The sequence below is a fragment of the Leptopilina boulardi genome, unplaced genomic scaffold (assembly GCF_019393585.1).
Source record: "Leptopilina boulardi isolate dan_hultmark-lab unplaced genomic scaffold, ZJU_Lbou_2.1 LbouV2_233, whole genome shotgun sequence".
NCBI lineage: Eukaryota > Metazoa > Arthropoda > Insecta > Hymenoptera > Figitidae > Leptopilina > Leptopilina boulardi.
The window spans coordinates 82206-102638 of record NW_026137789.1 but is presented as its reverse complement, the minus strand read 5'-3'; the positions used below and the strand labels follow the sequence as shown (position 1 = coordinate 102638).

Below are 20433 nucleotides of genomic sequence, written 5' to 3'. Positions count from 1 at the left end.
GTTATATTTTACAAACGTAAATAAAATTTCATTATAATAAAGAAAAAAACAAGTTGTTAGATTTTACAAATCAAAAGTTTGTAAATGTTAGATTTTACAATTTCGAAATCGTGCAATGTTATATTTTACAAATCTTCTTCTCTAATTGTGAAACAAAAAAGCATGTGTTATACGTATATTTAGGTAAGTATTAAATAAAATTAATATTACATAAATTTTACAATCATTTTCAATTTTTTGCGAGTTATTTTATAAAATTTTTATTTATTAGGTAATTCAATTGATCTGTCTATTACATTTTATTTAATTAATTTTTTCATTGAAATACAATTATTGTTATTAATAAATTTATATATATATAATAAAAATCGACAAATATTATACAATATTGGTTCAATGTAGATCAAATTATTATATTTCATATTCAATCTGTATTTTTTATCAAATCAATATTTGGAATATTTAATTGCAACAATTATTGAAAGTTATGTAAAGATTTAAATGTCACACTTGCATAAATGTTAAACATGAAACTTTCCTGAACATTTATTTAATCGGCACATTTAAATCTTTACACAATTAACACTAAACTTTACAATTCAATATTCCAAATATTACAAGAAAATATTTACTAAATTTTCAGGAAAGTTTTGGTGTTGTGGGGGATATCAGTTTTTCAAAATTTTTTAAATTAAAAAAGGCAGATCGGAGTTCTTCGGTGTCAATGAATTTTTTGAAAAATTAATCGCATAGTCATGAAAGTCGTTACTCGGAGGGTTATGGGGTCGCAAATCACGAATCCGATGTTAATTTTTTGAAATTTTTAAAATTGAAACCGGCAGATCCAATATGGCGGATAATTATCATACTAATTGATTGGATATACTTGTAACTTGTTGCCCGGGTGTTTTTGAGGTCGCTGAGTATGAATCCGATGACAGTTCTTGAAAACATGAAAGGGTAGATCCAATATTACAGTTTAAAGTTCGAAATAATAAGCACAGCTCTTGAAAGCTCAGTAAAAAAAAATAATTTGGAGGAAGCAAAAAGAATTGGTGATAACTTAACCTGAATTCGGTTTGGTGAAAAAACCGAAATGGAACCTAACGGTGAATTATTTTTTCTTACCGTAAATTCATTTCTCTTAAACATTTAAATTGACGTTTGTTTATCCGAGTTTGCATTATAAATGAATAGAATAAATGTTTTGAAGTGTAAAAAGTCGATATGAAAAAGAAATGAATACCCGGATCAAATAACTCGACCGACGCTCGGACGCACGCTCTAATGGTAGTCGGGTAGCAGTGAGCCGCCCACAGGCTGTCACTGCTACTTGACTGGTAATAGAGCGTTCGTCCGAGCGTCGGTCGAGTTATTTGATCCGGGTATTCAAATATACAATTTTTTAAAAAGAAATAAAAGCAAAGTGTTACAGATTAACCGACAATTTTACCATGTGAGTAGTACGCGTATGGTAAATTTATCATCTAAAAACTACTTGATAAAATTGTCGGTGAATCTGTCACACTTCGCTTTTATTTCTTTTTAAACAATTATATATTTCTTATTCCAAATCGGCTTTTTTACACTTCGAAAAATTTATTCTATTTATTTATAATGCAAACTCGAATATACAAACCTCAATTTAAATGTTCAAAAGAAAAGAATTATTATAAATAATTATTATAAATTCTGAAATAATGGTAAATTTAAAAAATATCACTTGTAGCCGGACAAGGGTTTGAAATGTTTTAAATATGTTTTATTATTATAAAATAAAAATTAATTAACTATAAAAATATCACTTGTAGGTGGACAAGTTGTTCAAGGATTTTAAATGTGTTTTATTAGTTCTAAAAAAAAATTGAATTTAAGGAATATCACTTGTAGCCGTACAAGGATTTCAAAGATTTTAAATGTATTTTATTAGTTCTAACATAAAAATTTAAATTTAAATAATATCACTTGTAGCCGGACAAGGGTTTCAAATGGTTTATATATGTTTTATTAGTTCTAAAATAAAAATTAACTGTAAAAAATATCACTTGCAGCCGGACAAGAGGTTCAAGGATTTTAAATGTGTTTTATTAGTTCTAAAAAAAATTGAATTTAAGGAATATCACTTGTAGGCGGACAAGGGTTTCAAAGATTTTAAATGTGTTTTAATAGTTCTAAAATAAAAATTAAATTTAAGGAATATCACTTGTAGCCGGACAAGGGTTTCAACGATTTTAAATGAGTTTTATTAGTTCTAAAATAAAAATTCAATGTAAAGAATATCACTTGTAGCCGGACAAGGGTTTCAAATTTTTTAAATATGTTTTATTAGTTCTAAAATAAAATTTAAAATTAAAAAATATCACCTGTAGCCGGACAAGGGTTTCAAAGATTTTAAATGTGTTTTATTAGTTTTAAAAGAAAAATTAAACTTTAGGAATATTACTTGTCACCGGACAAGGGTTTCAACGATTTTAAATGTGTTTTATTAGTTCTAAAATAATCACTTGTAGCCGGACAAGGGTTTCAAGGAATTTAAATGTGTTTTATTAGTTCTAAAATAAAAATTAAATTTTAAAGAATATCACTTGTAGCCGGACAAGGGTTTCAAAGATTTTAAATGTGTTTTATTAGTTTTAAAAGAAAAATTAAACTTTAGGAATATTACTTGTCACCGGACAAGGGTTTCAACGATTTTAAATGTGTTTTATTAGTTCTAAAATAATCACTTGTGGCCGGACAAGGGTTTCAAGGAATTTAAATGTGTTTTATTAGTTCTAAAATAAAAATTAAATTTAAAAAATATCACTTGCAGCCGGACAAGGGTTTCAAATGTTTTAAATATTTACTATAAATTCTAAAATAATGGTAAATTTAAAAAATATCACTTGTAGCCGGACAAGGGTTTCAAATGGTTTAAATATGTTTTATTAGTTCTAAAATAAAAATTAACTGTAAAAAATATCACTTAGAGCCGGACAAGGGTTTCAAAGATTTTAAACGAATTTTATTAGTTCTAAAGTAAAAATGTTTTAAATATGTATTATTAGCTCTAAAATAAAAATTAAATGTAAATAATATCACTTGCAGCCGGACAAGGGTTACGAGGATATTAAATGTGTTTTATTAGTTCTAAAATAAAAATTGAATTTAAGGAATATCCCTTGTAGGCGGACAACTGTTTCAAATCTTTTAAATATGTTTTATTACTTCTAAAATATAAATTGAATTTTAGGAATATCACTTGTAGCCGGACAAGGGTTTCAAATGTTTTAAACATGATTTATTAGATCTAACATAAAAATCAACTGTAAAAAATATCACTTGCAGCCGGACAAGAGGTTCGGGGATTTTAAATGTGTTTTATTAGTTCTAAAAAAATTGAATTTAAAGAATATCACTTGTAGCCGGACAAGGGTTTCAAAGATTTTAAATGTGTTTTATTAGTTCTAAAATAAAAATTAAATGTAAAGAATATCACTTGTAGCCGGACAAGAGGTTCAAGGATTTTAAATGTGTTTTATTAGTTCTAAAAAAAATTGAATTTAAGGAATATCACTTGTAGCCGTACAAGGATTTCAAAGATTTTAAATGTATTTTATTAGTTCTAACATAAAAATTTAAATTTAAATAATATCACTTGTAGCCGGACAAGGGTTTCAAATGGTTTATATATGTTTTATTAGTTCTAAAATAAAAATTAACTGTAAAAAATATCACTTGCAGCCGGACAAGAGGTTCAAGGATTTTAAATGTGTTTTATTAGTTCTAAAAAAAATTGAATTTAAGGAATATCACTTGTAGGCGGACAACTGTTTCAAATCTTTTAAATATGTTTTATTACTTCTAAAATATAAATTGAATTTTAGGAATATCACTTGTAGCCGGACAAGAGTTTCAAAGATTTTAAATGTATTTTATTAGTTCTAAAATAAAAATTAAATGTAAAGAATATCACTTGTAGCCGGACAAGGGTTTCAACGATTTTAAATGTGTTTTATTAGTTCTAAAATAATCACTTGTGGCCGGACAAGGGTTTCAAGGAATTTAAATGTGTTTTATTAGTTCTAAAATAAAAATTAAATTTAAAAAATATCACTTGCAGCCGGACAAGGGTTTCAAATGTTTTAAATATTTACTATAAATTCTGAAATAATGGTAAATTTAAAAAATATCACTTGTAGCCGGACAAGGGTTTCAAATGGTTTAAATATGTTTTATTAGTTCTAAAATAAAAATTAACTGTAAAAAATATCACTTAGAGCCGGACAAGGGTTTCAAAGATTTTAAATGAATTTTATTAGTTCTAAAGTAAAAATGTTTTAAATATGTATTATTAGCTCTAAAATAAAAATTAAATGTAAATAATATCACTTGCAGCCGGACAAGGGTTACGAGGATATTAAATGTGTTTTATTAGTTCTAAAATAAAAATTGAATTTAAGGAATATCCCTTGTAGGCGGACAACTGTTTCAAATCTTTTAAATATGTTTTATTACTTCTAAAATATAAATTGAATTTTAGGAATATCACTTGTAGCCGGACAAGGGTTTCAAATGTTTTAAACATGATTTATTAGATCTAACATAAAAATCAACTGTAAAAAATATCACTTGCAGACGGACAAGAGGTTCGGGGATTTTAAATGTGTTTTATTAGTTCTAAAAAAATTGAATTTAAAGAATATCACTTGTAGCCGGACAAGGGTTTCAAAGATTTTAAATGTGTTTTATTAGTTCTAAAATAAAAATTAAATGTAAAGAATATCACTTGTAGCCGGACAAGGGTTTCAAATGTTTTAAATATGTTTTATTAGTGCTAAAATATAATTTAAATTTAAAAAATATTACTTGTAGCCGAACAAGGGTTTCAAAAATTTTTAATGTATTTTATTAGTTTTAAAATAAAAATTAAACTTAAGGAATATTACTTGTAGGCGGACAAGGGTTTCAAAGATTTTAAATGTGTTTTAATAGTTCTAAAATAAAAATTAAATTTAAGGAATATCACTTGTAGCCGGACAAGGGTTTCAACGATTTTAAATGAGTTTTATTAGTTCTAAAATAAAAATTCAATGTAAAGAATATCACTTGTAGCCGGACAAGGGTTTCAAATTTTTTAAATATGTTTTATTAGTTCTAAAATAAAATTTAAAATTAACAAATATCACCTATAGCCGGACAAGGGTTTCAAAGATTTTAAATGTGTTTTATTAGTTTTAAAAGAAAAATTAAACTTTAGGAATATTACTTGTCACCGGACAAGGGTTTCAACGATTTTAAATGTGTTTTATTAGTTCTAAAATAATCACTTGTAGCCGGACAATGGTTTCAAGGAATTTAAATGTGTTTTAATAGTTCTAAAATAAAAATGGAATTTTAGGAATATCACTTGCAGCCGGACAAGAGGTTCAAGGATTTTAAATGTGTTTTATTAGGTCTAAAAAAAATTGAATTTAAGGAATATCACTTGTAGCCGGACAAGGGTTTCAAAGATTTTAATTTTGTTTTATTAGTTCTAAAATAAAAATTAAATTTTAAAGAATATCACTTGTAGCCGGACAAGGGTTTCAAAGATTTTAAATGTGTTTTATTAGTTCTAAAATAAAAATTAAATGTAAGGAATATCACTTGTAGCCTGACAAGGGTTTTAAATGTTTTAAATATGTTTTATTAGTTCTAAAATAAAATTTAAATTTAAAAAATATTACTTGTAGCCGGACAAGGGTTTCAAAGATTTTAAATGTGTTTTATTAGTACTAAAATAAACATTAAATTTAAGGAACATTACTTGTCGCCGGACAAGGATTTCAACTATTTTAAATGTGTTTTATTAGTTCTAAAATAATCACTTGTAGCCGGACAATGGTTTCAAGGAATTTAAATGTGTTTTAATAGTTCTAAAATAAAAATGGAATTTAAGGAATATCACTTGTAGCCGGACAAGGGTTTTAAAGATTTTAAATGTGTTTTAATAGTTCTAAAATAAAAATTAAATTTAAGGAATATCACTTGTAGCCGGACAAGGGTTTCAAAGATTTTAAATGTGTTTTATTACTTCTAAAATAAAAATTAAATTTTTAAGAATATCACTTGCAGCCGGACAAGGGTTTCGAGGATATTAAATGTGTTTTATTAGTTCTAAAATAAAAATTGAATTAAATGAATATCACTTTTTGCCGGACAAGGGTTTCAAAGATTTTAAATGTGTTTTATTAGTTCTAAAATAAAAATTAAATTTTAATGAATATCACTTGTAGCCGGACAAGGGTCTCATCGATTTTAAATGTGTTTTATTAGTTCTAAAATAATCACTTGTAGCCGGACAAGGGTTTCAAGGAATTTAAATGTGGTTTAATAGTTCTAAAATATAAATTGAATTTAAGGAATATCACTTGTAGCCGGACAAGGGTTTTAAGTTTTTTAAATATGTTTTATTAGTTCTAAAATAAAAATTAACTTTAAAAAATATCACTTGCAGCCGGACAAGGGTTTCAAATGTTTTAAATATTTACTATAAATTCTGAAATAATAGTAAAATTTAAAAAATATCACTTGCATCCGGACAAGAGTTTCAAATGTTTTAAGCCGGACAAGGGTTTCAAAGATTTGAAATTTTTTTATGAGTTCTAAAATAAAAAATTAAATTTAAAAAATTTCACTTGTAGCCGGACAAGGGTTTCAAATGTTTTAAATATGTTTTTTTAGTTTTAAAATAAAAATTAACTGTAAAAAATATCGCTTGCAGCCGGACAAGGGTTTCAAAGATTTTAAATGTATTTTATTAGTTCTAAAATAAAAATTAAATGTAAAGAATATCACTTGTAGCCGGACAAGGGTTTCAACGATTTTAAATGTGTTTTATTAGTTCTAAAATAAAAATTAAATATAAAGAAAATCACTTGTAGCCGGACAAGGGTTTCAACGATTTTAAATGTGTTTTAGTAGTTCTAAAATAAAAATTAAATTTAAGGAATATTACTTGTCGCCGGACAAGGGTTTCAACGATTTTAAATGTGTTTTATTAGTTCTCAAATAATCACTTGTAGCCGGACAAGGGTTACAAAGATTTTAAATGTGTTTTATTACTTCTAAAATAAAAATTAAATTTTAAAGAATATCACTTGTAGCCGGACAAGGGTTTCAACGATTTTAAATATGTTTTAGTAGTTCTAAAATAAAAATTAAATTTAAGGAATATTACTTGTCGCCGGACAAGGGTTTCAACGATTTTAAATGTGTTTTATTAGTTCTAAAATAAAAATTGAATTTATGGAATATCACGTGTAGCCGGACAAGAGTTTCATAGATTTTAAATGTATTTTATTAGTTCTAAAATAAAAATTAAATGTAAAGAATATCACTTGTAGCCGGACAAGGGTTTCAACGATTTTAAAGGTGTTTTATTAGTTCTAAAATAAAAATTAAATATAAAGAATATCACTTGTAGCCGGACAAGGGTTTCAAATGTTTTAAATATGTTTTATTAGTTCTAAAATAATCACTTGTAGCCGGACAAGGGTTTCAAGGAATTTAAATGTGTTTTAATAGTTCTAAAATAAAAATTGAATTTATGGAATATCACGTGTAGCCGGACAAGAGTTTCAAAGATTTTAAATGTATTTTATTAGTTCTAAAATAAAAATTAAATGTAAAGAATATCACTTGTAGCCGGACAAGGGTTTCAAATTTTTTAAATATGTTTTATTATTTTTAAAATAAAAAATAACTGTAAAAAATATCACTTGCAGCCGGACAATGGTTTCAACGATTTTAAATGTGTTTTATTAGTTCTAAAATAATCACTTGTAGCCGGACAAGGGTTTCAAGGAATTTAAATGTGTTTTAATAGTTCTAAAATAAAAATTGAATTTATGGAATATCACGTGTAGCCGGACAAGAGTTTCAAAGATTTTAAATGTATTTTATTAGTTCTAAAATAAAAATTAAATGTAAAGAATATCACTTGTAGCCGGACAAGGGTTTCAAATTTTTTAAATATGTTTTATAAGTTCTAAAATAAAAATTAAATGTAAATAATATCACTTTTAGCCGGACAATGGTTACGAGGATATTAAATGTGTTTTTATAGTTCTAAAATAAAAATTGAATTTAAGGAATATCACTTGTAGCCGGACAAGGGTTTCAAAGATTTTAAATGTGTTTTAATAGTTCTAAAATAAAAATTAAATTTAAGGAATATTACTTGTAGCCGGACAAGGGTTACAAAGATTTTAAATGTGTTTTATTACTTCTAAAATAAAAATTAAATGTAAAGAATATCACTTGTAGCCGGACAAGGGTTTCAACGATTTTAAATGTGTTTTAGTAGTTCTAAAATAAAAATTAAATTTAAGGAATATTACTTGTCGCCGGACAAGGGTTTCAACGATTTTAAATGTGTTTTATTAGTTCTAAAATAAAAATTAAATTTTAGGAATATTACTTGTCGCCGGACAAGGGTTTCAACGATTTTAAATGTGTTTTATAAGTTCTAAAATAATCACTTGTAGCCGGACAAGGGTTTCAAGGAATTTAAATGTGTTTTAATAGTGCTAAAATAAAAATTGAATTTATGGAATATCACGTGTAGCTGGACAAGAGTTTCAAAGATTTTAAATGTATTTTATTAGTTCTAAAATAAAAATTAAATGTAAAGAATATCACTTGTAGCCGGACAAGGGTTTCAAATTTTTTAAATATGTTTTATTATTTTTAAAATAAAAAATAACTGTAAAAAATATCACTTGCAGCCGGACAAGGGTTTCAAAGATTTTAAATGTATTTTATTAGTTCTAACATAAAAATTTAAATTTAAAAAATATCACTTGTAGCCGGACAAGGGTTTCAAATGTTTTAAATATGTTTTATAAGTTCTAAAATAAAAATTAAATGTTAATAATATCCCTTTCAGCCGGACAAGGGTTACGAGGATATTAAATGTGTTTTTATAGTTCTAAAATAAAAATTGAATTTAAGGAATATCACTTGTAACCGGACAAGGGTTTCAAAGATTTTAAATGTGTTTTAATAGTTCTAAAATAAAAATTAAATTTAAGGAATATGACTTGTAGCCGGACAAGGGTTACAAAGATTTTAAATGTATTTTATTAGTTCTAAAATAAAAATTAAATGTAAAGAATATCACTTGTAGCCGGACAAGGGTTTCAAATTTTTTAAATATGTTTTATTATTTTTAAAATAAAAAATAACTGTAAAAAATATCACTTGCAGCCGGACAAGGGTTTCAAAGATTTTAAATGTATTTTATTAGTTCTAACATAAAAATTTAAATTTAAAAAATATCACTTGTAGCCGGACAAGGGTTTCAAATGTTTTAAATATGTTTTATAAGTTCTAAAATAAAAATTAAATGTTAATAATATCACTTTCAGCCGGACAAGGGTTACGAGGATATTAAATGTGTTTTTATAGTTCTAAAATAAAAATTGAATTTAAGGAATATCACTTGTAACCGGACAAGGGTTTCAAATGTTTTAAATATGTTTTTTTAGTTTTAAAATAAAAATTAACTGTAAAAAATATCGCTTGCAGCCGGACAAGGGTTTCAAAGATTTTAAATGTATTTTATTAGTTCTAAAATAAAAATTAAATGTAAAGAATATCACTTGTAGCCGGACAAGGGTTTCAACGATTTTAAATGTGTTTTATTAGTTCTAAAATAAAAATTAAATATAAAGAAAATCACTTGTAGCCGGACAAGGGTTTCAACGATTTTAAATGTGTTTTAGTAGTTCTAAAATAAAAATTAAATTTAAGGAATATTACTTGTCGCCGGACAAGGGTTTCAACGATTTTAAATGTGTTTTATTAGTTCTCAAATAATCACTTGTAGCCGGACAAGGGTTACAAAGATTTTAAATGTGTTTTATTACTTCTAAAATAAAAATTAAATTTTAAAGAATATCACTTGTAGCCGGACAAGGGTTTCAACGATTTTAAATATGTTTTAGTAGTTCTAAAATAAAAATTAAATTTAAGGAATATTACTTGTCGCCGGACAAGGGTTTCAACGATTTTAAATGTGTTTTATTAGTTCTAAAATAAAAATTGAATTTATGGAATATCACGTGTAGCCGGACAAGAGTTTCATAGATTTTAAATGTATTTTATTAGTTCTAAAATAAAAATTAAATGTAAAGAATATCACTTGTAGCCGGACAAGGGTTTCAACGATTTTAAAGGTGTTTTATTAGTTCTAAAATAAAAATTAAATATAAAGAATATCACTTGTAGCCGGACAAGGGTTTCAAATGTTTTAAATATGTTTTATTAGTTCTAAAATAATCACTTGTAGCCGGACAAGGGTTTCAAGGAATTTAAATGTGTTTTAATAGTTCTAAAATAAAAATTGAATTTATGGAATATCACGTGTAGCCGGACAAGAGTTTCAAAGATTTTAAATGTATTTTATTAGTTCTAAAATAAAAATTAAATGTAAAGAATATCACTTGTAGCCGGACAAGGGTTTCAAATTTTTTAAATATGTTTTATTATTTTTAAAATAAAAAATAACTGTAAAAAATATCACTTGCAGCCGGACAAGGGTTTCAACGATTTTAAATGTGTTTTATTAGTTCTAAAATAATCACTTGTAGCCGGACAAGGGTTTCAAGGAATTTAAATGTGTTTTAATAGTTCTAAAATAAAAATTGAATTTATGGAATATCACGTGTAGCCGGACAAGAGTTTCAAAGATTTTAAATGTATTTTATTAGTTCTAAAATAAAAATTAAATGTAAAGAATATCACTTGTAGCCGGACAAGGGTTTCAAATTTTTTAAATATGTTTTATAAGTTCTAAAATAAAAATTAAATGTAAATAATATCACTTTTAGCCGGACAATGGTTACGAGGATATTAAATGTGTTTTTATAGTTTGTAACGAACCGAATTAATTATTTAAATCGTCGTCACTGCTCGACTTCGATTAATCGATTGTCGATCTCTTGATGCGTATCGATTCGATACTTCTCGCGACTGAAATAGCAGACGACAAAACCGCGTGTTAAGCGAAACAACGCCAACCGGCAGATTGCTGCGAGCCATAGGCGAATAAGCATATAATTGTTGCGAGTCGCGGACTTTGTCGCAAACTGTACGCGAATCACATTAAGTGATAATAATTTGTTCTTTGTATTAATAAATATAATAATTGTGTTCCATAATCTTTCGTGCATTTAATTCAAATCTGTTTTACGTCTTGTGTTTGCCAAATCACTACAAAAGGGGAATATATCCGTCGTAGAGAGCCAGCGCACTACGGTAAGTTCACCTTTTAAATGGTCATTAATTCTGCAGTGCTTATGAACATTCTTTCTCTCGCTCTCTACCGCCAGTGTAGCCGCACCTGGAGAATTCTCGTCAAGTGTTGTTCCTGTGTGTATTGTGCTTTCCGTCGCGAGTCGAACCCGTGTTAACCCCTTCTAAAAAACTGAATCTCGCGTCAGGGCTGTCACAAAAATGGCGCCCAACGTGTATTTTTCATAAGCCATATTTGTGCACTTAGTCACAAAAATGGCGCCCAACGTGTATTTTTCATAAGCCATATTTGTGCACTTAGTCACAAAAATGGCGCCTAAAGTACTCTTTCCTTTATAATAAAATTAACATTTTATTTTTCCATGGCCAAATTGCGACTTTAGTCCCAATTAGAAGCCAAATTTGTTTTTATTTTTTTTTACAAATAAAAGTAAAATTACCTTTTTACTAAAACATCGCGAATTTTGAGAAATTTGTAACAAATTCTTTTTAAATTCTCGATCGCAAAAAAAAAACACAGGCACACACACTGATGAAAATTCTCTAACAAACACTATTAGCTCGCACAATCTCAATTTTAAAAGTAAATAATTGCTTCTAAAAATTCTATTGCTTTAAAATATTAAACATTATTACGCTTCGCTAATTTTATAACAAAACGCATCTGCTTCACTTTCTTCGATATACAAGATTTATTTGTAATTTTTTTTTCATGTAGAACTTCGCTCATCTAGAAAATTTATTTATGATTTTTATGTAGAACTTTGCTTATGTAGAAAATTTATTTGTAATTTTTTGTGTAGAACTTCGCTTATTATCTCATTTTCTATACAGAATTCGCTATATTTTTTTCTTTCTGTAAAATTTTTTGAAAATTTTTAAGTGCTGTTCGTGATAAAAATTACCATGGGCAATTTTATTTTAATAAAAAAATAAATGCTGCCTAAAAGTAACCTCTATAGAACACTGGATTCATCGTTCGATTATGCAACCAAAACACAGCTGTGTTTACATTCACAGCTCAACATTGTTTTTCGCAGGGTTTAGTCATTCCTTTCCAAATTAAATTCTTTCAAATTCTAATATTTGAAATTACAAAACCACAAATTTTGAATTAATCAAAATTTAATTAATTTCATTTTTTTTCCAACCAACAGATGAAATTATTATTTTCAAATAATTAATTAATTTTCATTTGTTGCTGTACTAATTAAAAATTGGAAAAACAAATGAATAAAAAATAAAAATAAATACAATTTTTCTTTTTAAATTAATTCTAAAGATCATCAAAAAAAAAAATCTCTCTTTTTATTTAATGAACTTTTGCAAATTTAATACCCTCTCTTAATGACTAACAAGAAAAAGACCCTACCACCAGGAGCGACAACCAGATCACGAACAAAAACAAACAAAATGTTTACCACTCCCCCTCCCCCAAAAAATTCAGAAGCAAATTTTACCGCGCCACAAGAGACAACCACTGATAATACAGAGTCAGTGATTCTCAACCCAGATCCTTTGAATTTAGAATCCCCACACAGAGATTCTACAATAAACAAAAAAAATGGCAACAACGAAACGCATAACGCTACCAGCAATCAAGCTAGCAACCACGAATCGACATTTTTTGTACCTTTTAAACCAGGGACAACCCCAAAAATCTCAATTCAAACGCGTCGTGGCCGAAAATCAAAAACTCCAACCCCAATAACTAACAAAGCGATAACACAAGTTCTCACACGTTTTAACACTATTCACGCAAATCAAACGGCACAAAATAATGACTTTCAACGCCACATGCAACAAATGTTAGATCGCAATTTAAATGAATCCCGCTTACAATTAAACAATTTTTATGCTGAAAATCGTCGCGAAATAAACGCAGCACGATTAGAAAATTTAAAACATAGCACAAATGAAATAAATGCCCTTAAAATAGAAACTTTTAAATTAATTCAAACAAATCAATTAGAAACAAATAAATTAATTCAAGAAAATCGAAGCGAAGTGAACAAAATGATCGAATCTCTCTCGCAAAAAATTTCGGATTTGCAAGTTAGGCAAACGCAATCTCCATGGCACGATTCTCGATGGGAATCAATTGACCCTGGCTATCGCGCTAGTACACAACAGGTAACACAGCCTACATCCCTACCACCTACATGTACCACTACTACAGTAACAACTACAAACACAGGGACTTACGCTACAATGAGCACAGGAATAGCACCAACTATACCCCCACCACTAGCTCCAACACCTTCACTAGGTGCCCCTATTCGCAACAGAACCTTACAATTTAGCGAACAATTAGAAAAATTCGATCAAACTCAATCTTTAAATGACTCTCTCAACTTACCACCAATTAATACTCAAGAACCTATCGCAAGACCTCCACCGGTACACCAAAGTCATATTGCTAATTTACACAAGGTTGTAAAATCTTGGGAATTAAAATTCCCAGGAAAACTAGACGCAGACGAATTCATCAACGAATTCGAACGCAAACTAGATGCATCCAATATCAATCCCGATGACGCACTCTCAACGTTATCCCAAGTATTTGTCGAATCCGCTTACACATGGTTCGCGACATTTCGCAATTCGTGGAACACGTGGACTGAATTTTCAGTCAAATTTCGATCAATATTTGGCGAATCCAATGATGATCAACGCATCACAAATAAAATTCAACGCGCTGTCCAACTTGAGGACGAATCAGGAATTGAATTCGTAATAAGAATAGGCTCATTATACAATAAACTTCAACACAAAGTACCCGAAGAAAGTCAACTTGACAAAGTTTACTCAGCGCTTCACGCTGACTTAATTTTGCAATTTGATCGCGACAGTTTCGCAAACTACGACGGTTTAATTAAAAAAATTCGCAAATACGAAGAAAAAATTGCAACAATGCAATTTACTTCAAAAATTCGCGAACAAGATTCTAAGAAAACCCACAACAAACGTAGTAAAAATGTATTAAACGCAATTGAAACACCCCCTCTTGCGACTGATTCCACTCAAAAATCAGAACCGCAAACGGAAACAAAAAAGAACATTGAGTCAAAAAAATCAAAAAACAATAAAAAACAAAACAAAAGCGAACCAGAAATTAGTTTAAATAAACTCGAAATTTACAAGCAACAAATTAAAAGACTAGAAGCAAAATTACCGCCGAACGAAAACTTAAAAGTAGAAAGTGGTAAAGGTGAAAAGAAACCACCTTCATCCCCACCACAGGCCCGTAAATCGCGCCGCCGTTCCACTTCAAGTTCCTCTCGCTCCTCACGTTCCGTGTCGTCGCGAAGAGAAGGGGGGAAGAGTAGACCGTCAACGCGCAGAAGTCGAGACCGTAGCCAAGACTCGAGACGAGACAAAGGCCACTACGATAAACGCAAAGATAGAAATCACAATAATTACCGTGGACGTGGACGAGGTCGTGGTCGCGGTTACAATAATCACGATTACTACCAATTTCTTGCGCAATTCAGTCAACCTGGTAACGCGCAACAACCGCTCCAACCCCCGCAAGCACCAACGCTACCGCAGGTACCACCTTGGTTCGGTAATTATAATCGCGACTATCCTAGCATGTTCAGTTACAACGCACCTAACCCTTTCTCTCCAAAAAACGAGAAAGATGCCAGGAGAGAATAGATCTCCCTGGCAAATCAACAATTATTATTAATGAAAATACGGAAAATCCCTATGATACGAAAATAAATTCAAAAAACCGCAATATTATCGTTAACCGTGCACTCCCCAGTTGCAGTCACACCGCAAACGACTCAACGTGTATTCCTCAAAATGCATCAGCGCTTAACCAAGCGCATGCCAGCAGGAATTACACCAGTGACTCCGAAAGCGAGTATGATGACATATGCTACTCAGATTCTGAGACAGAGTACACTGACTCGAGCAATGAGCTCCCCACTACCGAAAATTCGAAATTGGTAGAGGCGAGCATATCATCACTCATGTCAAAGCCCTCGTCACAACCAGCTGTTGGCTTATTAGCGGCAGCCAGTAAATTCAAGCGCTTAGTACACAAAGGGCCAGCACCGCCCCTACCGTCACAGAAACGTCGCACAATCACCACATCGATAAATATTGGCGGAAAAGAAATTATTGGTCTCATCGACACAGGTAGCGATCGCACCTTTATGTCAGGAGAAATATACGATCAATTAAAAGAATTCGCGAATAATAATCCAATCCTAGACGCAATTACACGCGCAGGAGTACAACTAGCTCAACGTGATCACGTAGCAGCGCCGCGATATTCTATAAAATTTGACGTTAAAATAAAAGATTGTATTGGTGAACTTTGGTTCGCAATCCTCGACGGATTAACCACGCCCATAATATTAGGCATGGATTTCATAACCGCATGGCAAGTCGTCATAGACGCCAGTGAAGGCTATTGGTCTATAAAAGGATCGAAAGCGCAAAGCCCTATTGTTTCAACAAACAATACGCGTAATTTTCTGAATTCGGTACAATTGCTAGAATTAACATCCGAACAAAGAAAAACTCTCGACGAATTTATTGATAAAAAATTATCAAACTTCGCCGATTACACCGGCATCACTGACCTTGCGACTCACGTTATCGAATTAATCGACCCAACACCATTTAAGCTCAAAGCACATCGTTACAGTACTGAAGCAAATAAAATAATCAACGAGCAAATTGATAAATATCTCGAAAAGAAATTTATAGTTAGAAGTTCCGGTCGTGTTTTGCAAGTCCAATTGTCCTCACGTATCGCAAAGATGGCAGACCAAGAGTTTGCATGGATTTCCGCAAATTAAATAAAAATACTAAAAAATCAGCTTATCCACTACCGCGCATGGACACTATCCTGGACGCACTATTCGAAGCTAACATTATTAGCACAATTGACCTTACAGACGCATTTCACCATGTACCAGTTCATCCCGATTCACGTGAATACACCGGTTTTGTAGTACCTGGCCGTGGCCAATTTGAATGGGTTAGAATGCCTTTTGGCCTAACAAATTCACCAGCCACTTTTCAAGAATTAACCGATAGGTTAAAAGAAAAATTTGTTGAACATATCCGCATAAACAATTTACCCGAACACTATGTTGATCAAGTACACGCGTACCTCGACGACTGGATTATCATTTCCAAAACGTTCGATGAACACATCTTGTTGTTAAATATTGTCCTTGATATTCTTCACAAAGCAGGTCTCACGATAAATCGAGAAAAATCATATTTCGCAAAATCTTCAGTCGAATATCTTGGTTTTATTCTTGATAAAGAAGGTCTTAAACCTAATTCGAAACGCGTAGATCCGATTTTAGAACGTCCTACCCCCCGTAATCGCAAAGAACTACGTCAGTTCAACGGTTCCGTGAACTGGTACCATAGACATTTGCGAAACATCGCGCGAGTACAAGGTCCATTAAATAAATTAGCTAGTCCCAAAGTACCGTGGAAATGGACAGAAATACACGAGGAAGCTTACCAAGAAGTAAAAAATTTATTGAAAAATGCATTAACGCTAAATGCACCGCGACCAAATTTACCATTCTTCTTATACACAGATGCAAGTGACACCGGCATAGGTGCCATTCTCACGCAAAAAGACGAAGATAGAGAATATCTCATCACATGTCTGAGCAGACCTTTGAGAGGTGCAGAGTTAAATTATACTACCACTGAGAAGGAATGCTTAGCTGTGATTTTTGCGATTAAGAAATTGCGCTGTTATCTCGAAGCTACAGAATTTACGGTTATCACCGATCATTCTAGTCTGGTTTGGTTGCAAAACCTAAAAGATTCGCGAGGTCGACTTGCTCGATGGGCGTTAGAATTATCAGCAAACAATGCGAAAATTGAACATCGCAAAGGTACCACCAACGAAGCAGCTGATACTCTTTCGCGCCTCTATGAGAATGTCCCCGAGGACACGCCCACTTTACAGCTTAGTCGCACCCACAGCATATCTTGGTACGATGAAATGGTTGAACGCGTACGCAATACCCCCACGCGCTACGAACGATACAGACTTGACTCAGACAGCAATCTGTATTACTACAAACCTAATCAACTCAAGGAAAGCATAGGCGATAATAATGCATGGAAGAAAGTTTTGAAAGAAAATGAAATACTTCCGATTATTTCTAAATATCACGACTCTCCACAGTCCGCACATCAAGGCATAAATAAAACTTATTTATCAATTATTAACCATTATTACTGGCCCGGTATACGCGAAGATATTAAAAGATATATCAATGAATGCGAAGTTTGCCTAAAATGTAAACCTAAAAACAACCCCCCTCAAGGACTCATGTATCCACGCAAATTTAGCGAACCATGGGACATTGTTTCATTAGATATTGTAGGCCCACTTCCGCGATCCAAATTAGGAAAATCTTATATCCTGGTTTGCGAAGACATTTATACGCGATATATCGAATGTTTCACTTTATCGAAAGCCGATGGCCCAAAAATTGTGAAGTCATTAAACACTTTAATTAACAAATGGGGAACACCCAGAACATTTGTTACTGACAACGGAACAGAATTCGTTAACCGCACTATCGCGAAATTTCTTAACGAAGTCGGTTCTGAACAACGCACAACGCCTGTCTATCACCCGCAGTCAAACCCCGTCGAACGCGTTAACCGCAACCTCAAGATGATGATCGCCAGCCTCCTTGGCGAAAATCAACGCGAATGGGATTTGTTGTTAGAAGAAATACAATTTGCTTATAACACTACCGTCCATTCCTCCTTAGGTGTCACCCCCGCATTCTTGAACTTCGCTCGCGAACCAAGACGCATGGGAGAACAAAATTGCCAAACTGACGCTAAATTGACAAATGACTATACGACCAACGCCTGGACAGAAAGGGTAAAACGCATAGACATTCTCCGTGCAAAAGTTCAAAAATTAATGGCTAAAGCTTCCGAAAAACAAAGAAAAATTTATAATAAAAATCGTAAAAATGATATACATTTCGAACTTGGTAATTTAGTGTTCTATCCAAATAATAAATTATCTAAAGCTATTGAAGGATATAGTTCAAAATTAGCGCCTCGATATAAAGGCCCAGCCATTATTACAGAAAAATTATCACCCATGGTGGTTATTATCAGCGACACACATGGTAAAAAAATTGGTAAATACCATGTAAATGATTTAAAACTCGCAAAAAGGGGTCTTCGATCGCAAAACAAATTGTAACTCTCTTTTCAGATTCAATATGGATTCAACGGTCAACAACACTGCCAATTCACTCAAGCTTCCCGAGATCCCAGTGATCCAAATCTCCGTGATCTCTAACGAAGGCAAGCAGGTGGAGTTCTCTAACCGACCATCAGGGCTCATCGCGTTATCCAAGACAGACTTTGAAAGCCTTGTAAGCTCGCGACAAGAGTTCTCTGATCAATTGATGGAAGCTCATAAAACCATCAACGACCTCCGCGATAAGCTTTCCGAAACCGAAGCGACTACGAACACTAATGGCGTTCCCGACGTAGCAACACACTACAAGATGCTCACTGAACTGCTGCAAGAGAAGCAGAAACTGGCGGAGCAACTGCCGAGATATAAAGAAGAGGCACTTCACTTTAAGTCTGAAGCTACAAAGCAGAAGAAGTTGGTCGACTCGTATGAAATTGACTACAACTCACTACTTGCCGACTACAACTACCTCGAGAAATTGTATCACCGTACACGCGATCTGTTCCGACACAAAGTCTCTGAAGTATTTAAAATGCAGTCAGAACTTCGCGAAATTCGAATCAGACCAAGAGCACCAGAAGGATGTCTCAATTGTGGGTCACCAGGACACAGCTTCAAGTGTTGTAAAAAAGCATATAGCGAACGATTTTGCCAAATATGCGCAAACCCAGATTTTAGCACCGACGAATGCCCATGGCCACACGTCGCAGATGGAAAGTTCGACGTACCGGAACATCAACGCTGCAAAGTATGCAAGAGACCAAAGAACTTGCCTGACGTCAACTGTGGTGAATGCCGCAGAAGAGTTATCGAGATCAAAATCGCGAAAAGAGACCAGCAGATAATAGAGCTCGTCAAACGCACGATCGAGAAACCAACACTGCAGAACAAAAGAACATCGCAAAAAGAAACATGCAAAGTTGACGACGAAGCTTCTAAACCCAGAAGTCCAGTTACGCGAAAAACATCTCCAGAACTGATACCTTCAGAGATCGCTGGAAATGACTCACGGGATCCCAGCAGAATACTAGCACCATTTGACTCCGATGACAACAATGCAGATCTGTGGGAAACACTTTGTCAAGCCTATAAGCTTGGCATCAAGGACGAAGAAGAGTGAAAATTGCGAAAATTCGCAAGAGACATTACCAGTACTTAGAGACATTTTTAGTTTAAGCAAATATTGCTAAGTGCTGTGAATATTATTACTTATAAGTATTATTTTAGTTTTTTTGTTACTCATATTTTTTGCAATGCTCGAAACGCGAATTTTCATACTCCACAATATTTTTTAGTTTTATATACATCTTCGCGATATTCGAGCACAGTTTCACAAAATCATTGTATCCTTATATTAGTTATAGATTTTCTTTAGCGCAATACAAAATACTCGCTCCTAGAAAACTACTCTATTCTTCTACTACAATTTTGTATTACATTACAACCATTCGTTCGCAATAAAATCTAATACCATTTTGTAATCGATTAACGCATTATTCCCCAAAGAGAACGAACGTTAATAAGCACTATAATTTCTCTTATTTTCAAAAAAAAAAAAAAAAAAAAAAAAAATTATTTCCATTTCATTTTTAAATTCAAATCTGAATATTCTTTTTATATTTCTTTTAACTAAATAACTTTTACTTATTATGATTGCAATGACCAAATAAGGTGAACTAATAAAAAAAATGTTTTTTTTGTATGTTTACTAATTATGTTCTTTCCAGCGCCGAGAATCGAATACAGCAGTGACTCCGATTAAGTAAGGGGGATTGTAACGAACCGAATTAATTATTTAAATCGTCGTCACTGCTCGACTTCGATTAATCGATTGTCGATCTCTTGATGCGTATCGATTCGATACTTCTCGCGACTGAAATAGCAGACGACAAAACCGCGTGTTAAGCGAAACAACGCCAACCGGC

The 20433-nt window shown here is 31.6% G+C and overlaps 1 protein-coding gene across 1 annotated transcript; it reads left to right on the top strand.

Moving 5' to 3' along the window:
* Positions 1-10925: 10925 nt before the first annotated feature.
* LOC127280278 (uncharacterized) lies at positions 10926-20056 on the top strand. Its single transcript, XM_051303185.1, has 2 exons — positions 10926-11283; positions 18521-20056. Exon 2 carries the CDS (start codon positions 18528-18530, stop codon positions 19626-19628), a length of 1101 nt encoding a protein of 366 aa, XP_051159142.1. The 5' UTR covers positions 10926-11283; positions 18521-18527; the 3' UTR covers positions 19629-20056.
* The last annotated feature ends 377 nt before the right edge of the window (positions 20057-20433 follow it).

Bases quoted from the DNA above. Each gene is read 5' to 3' on its own strand.
- LOC127280278 (XM_051303185.1), top strand. From the start codon at position 18,528: ATGGATTCAACGGTCAACAACACTGCCAATTCACTCAAGCTTCCCGAG.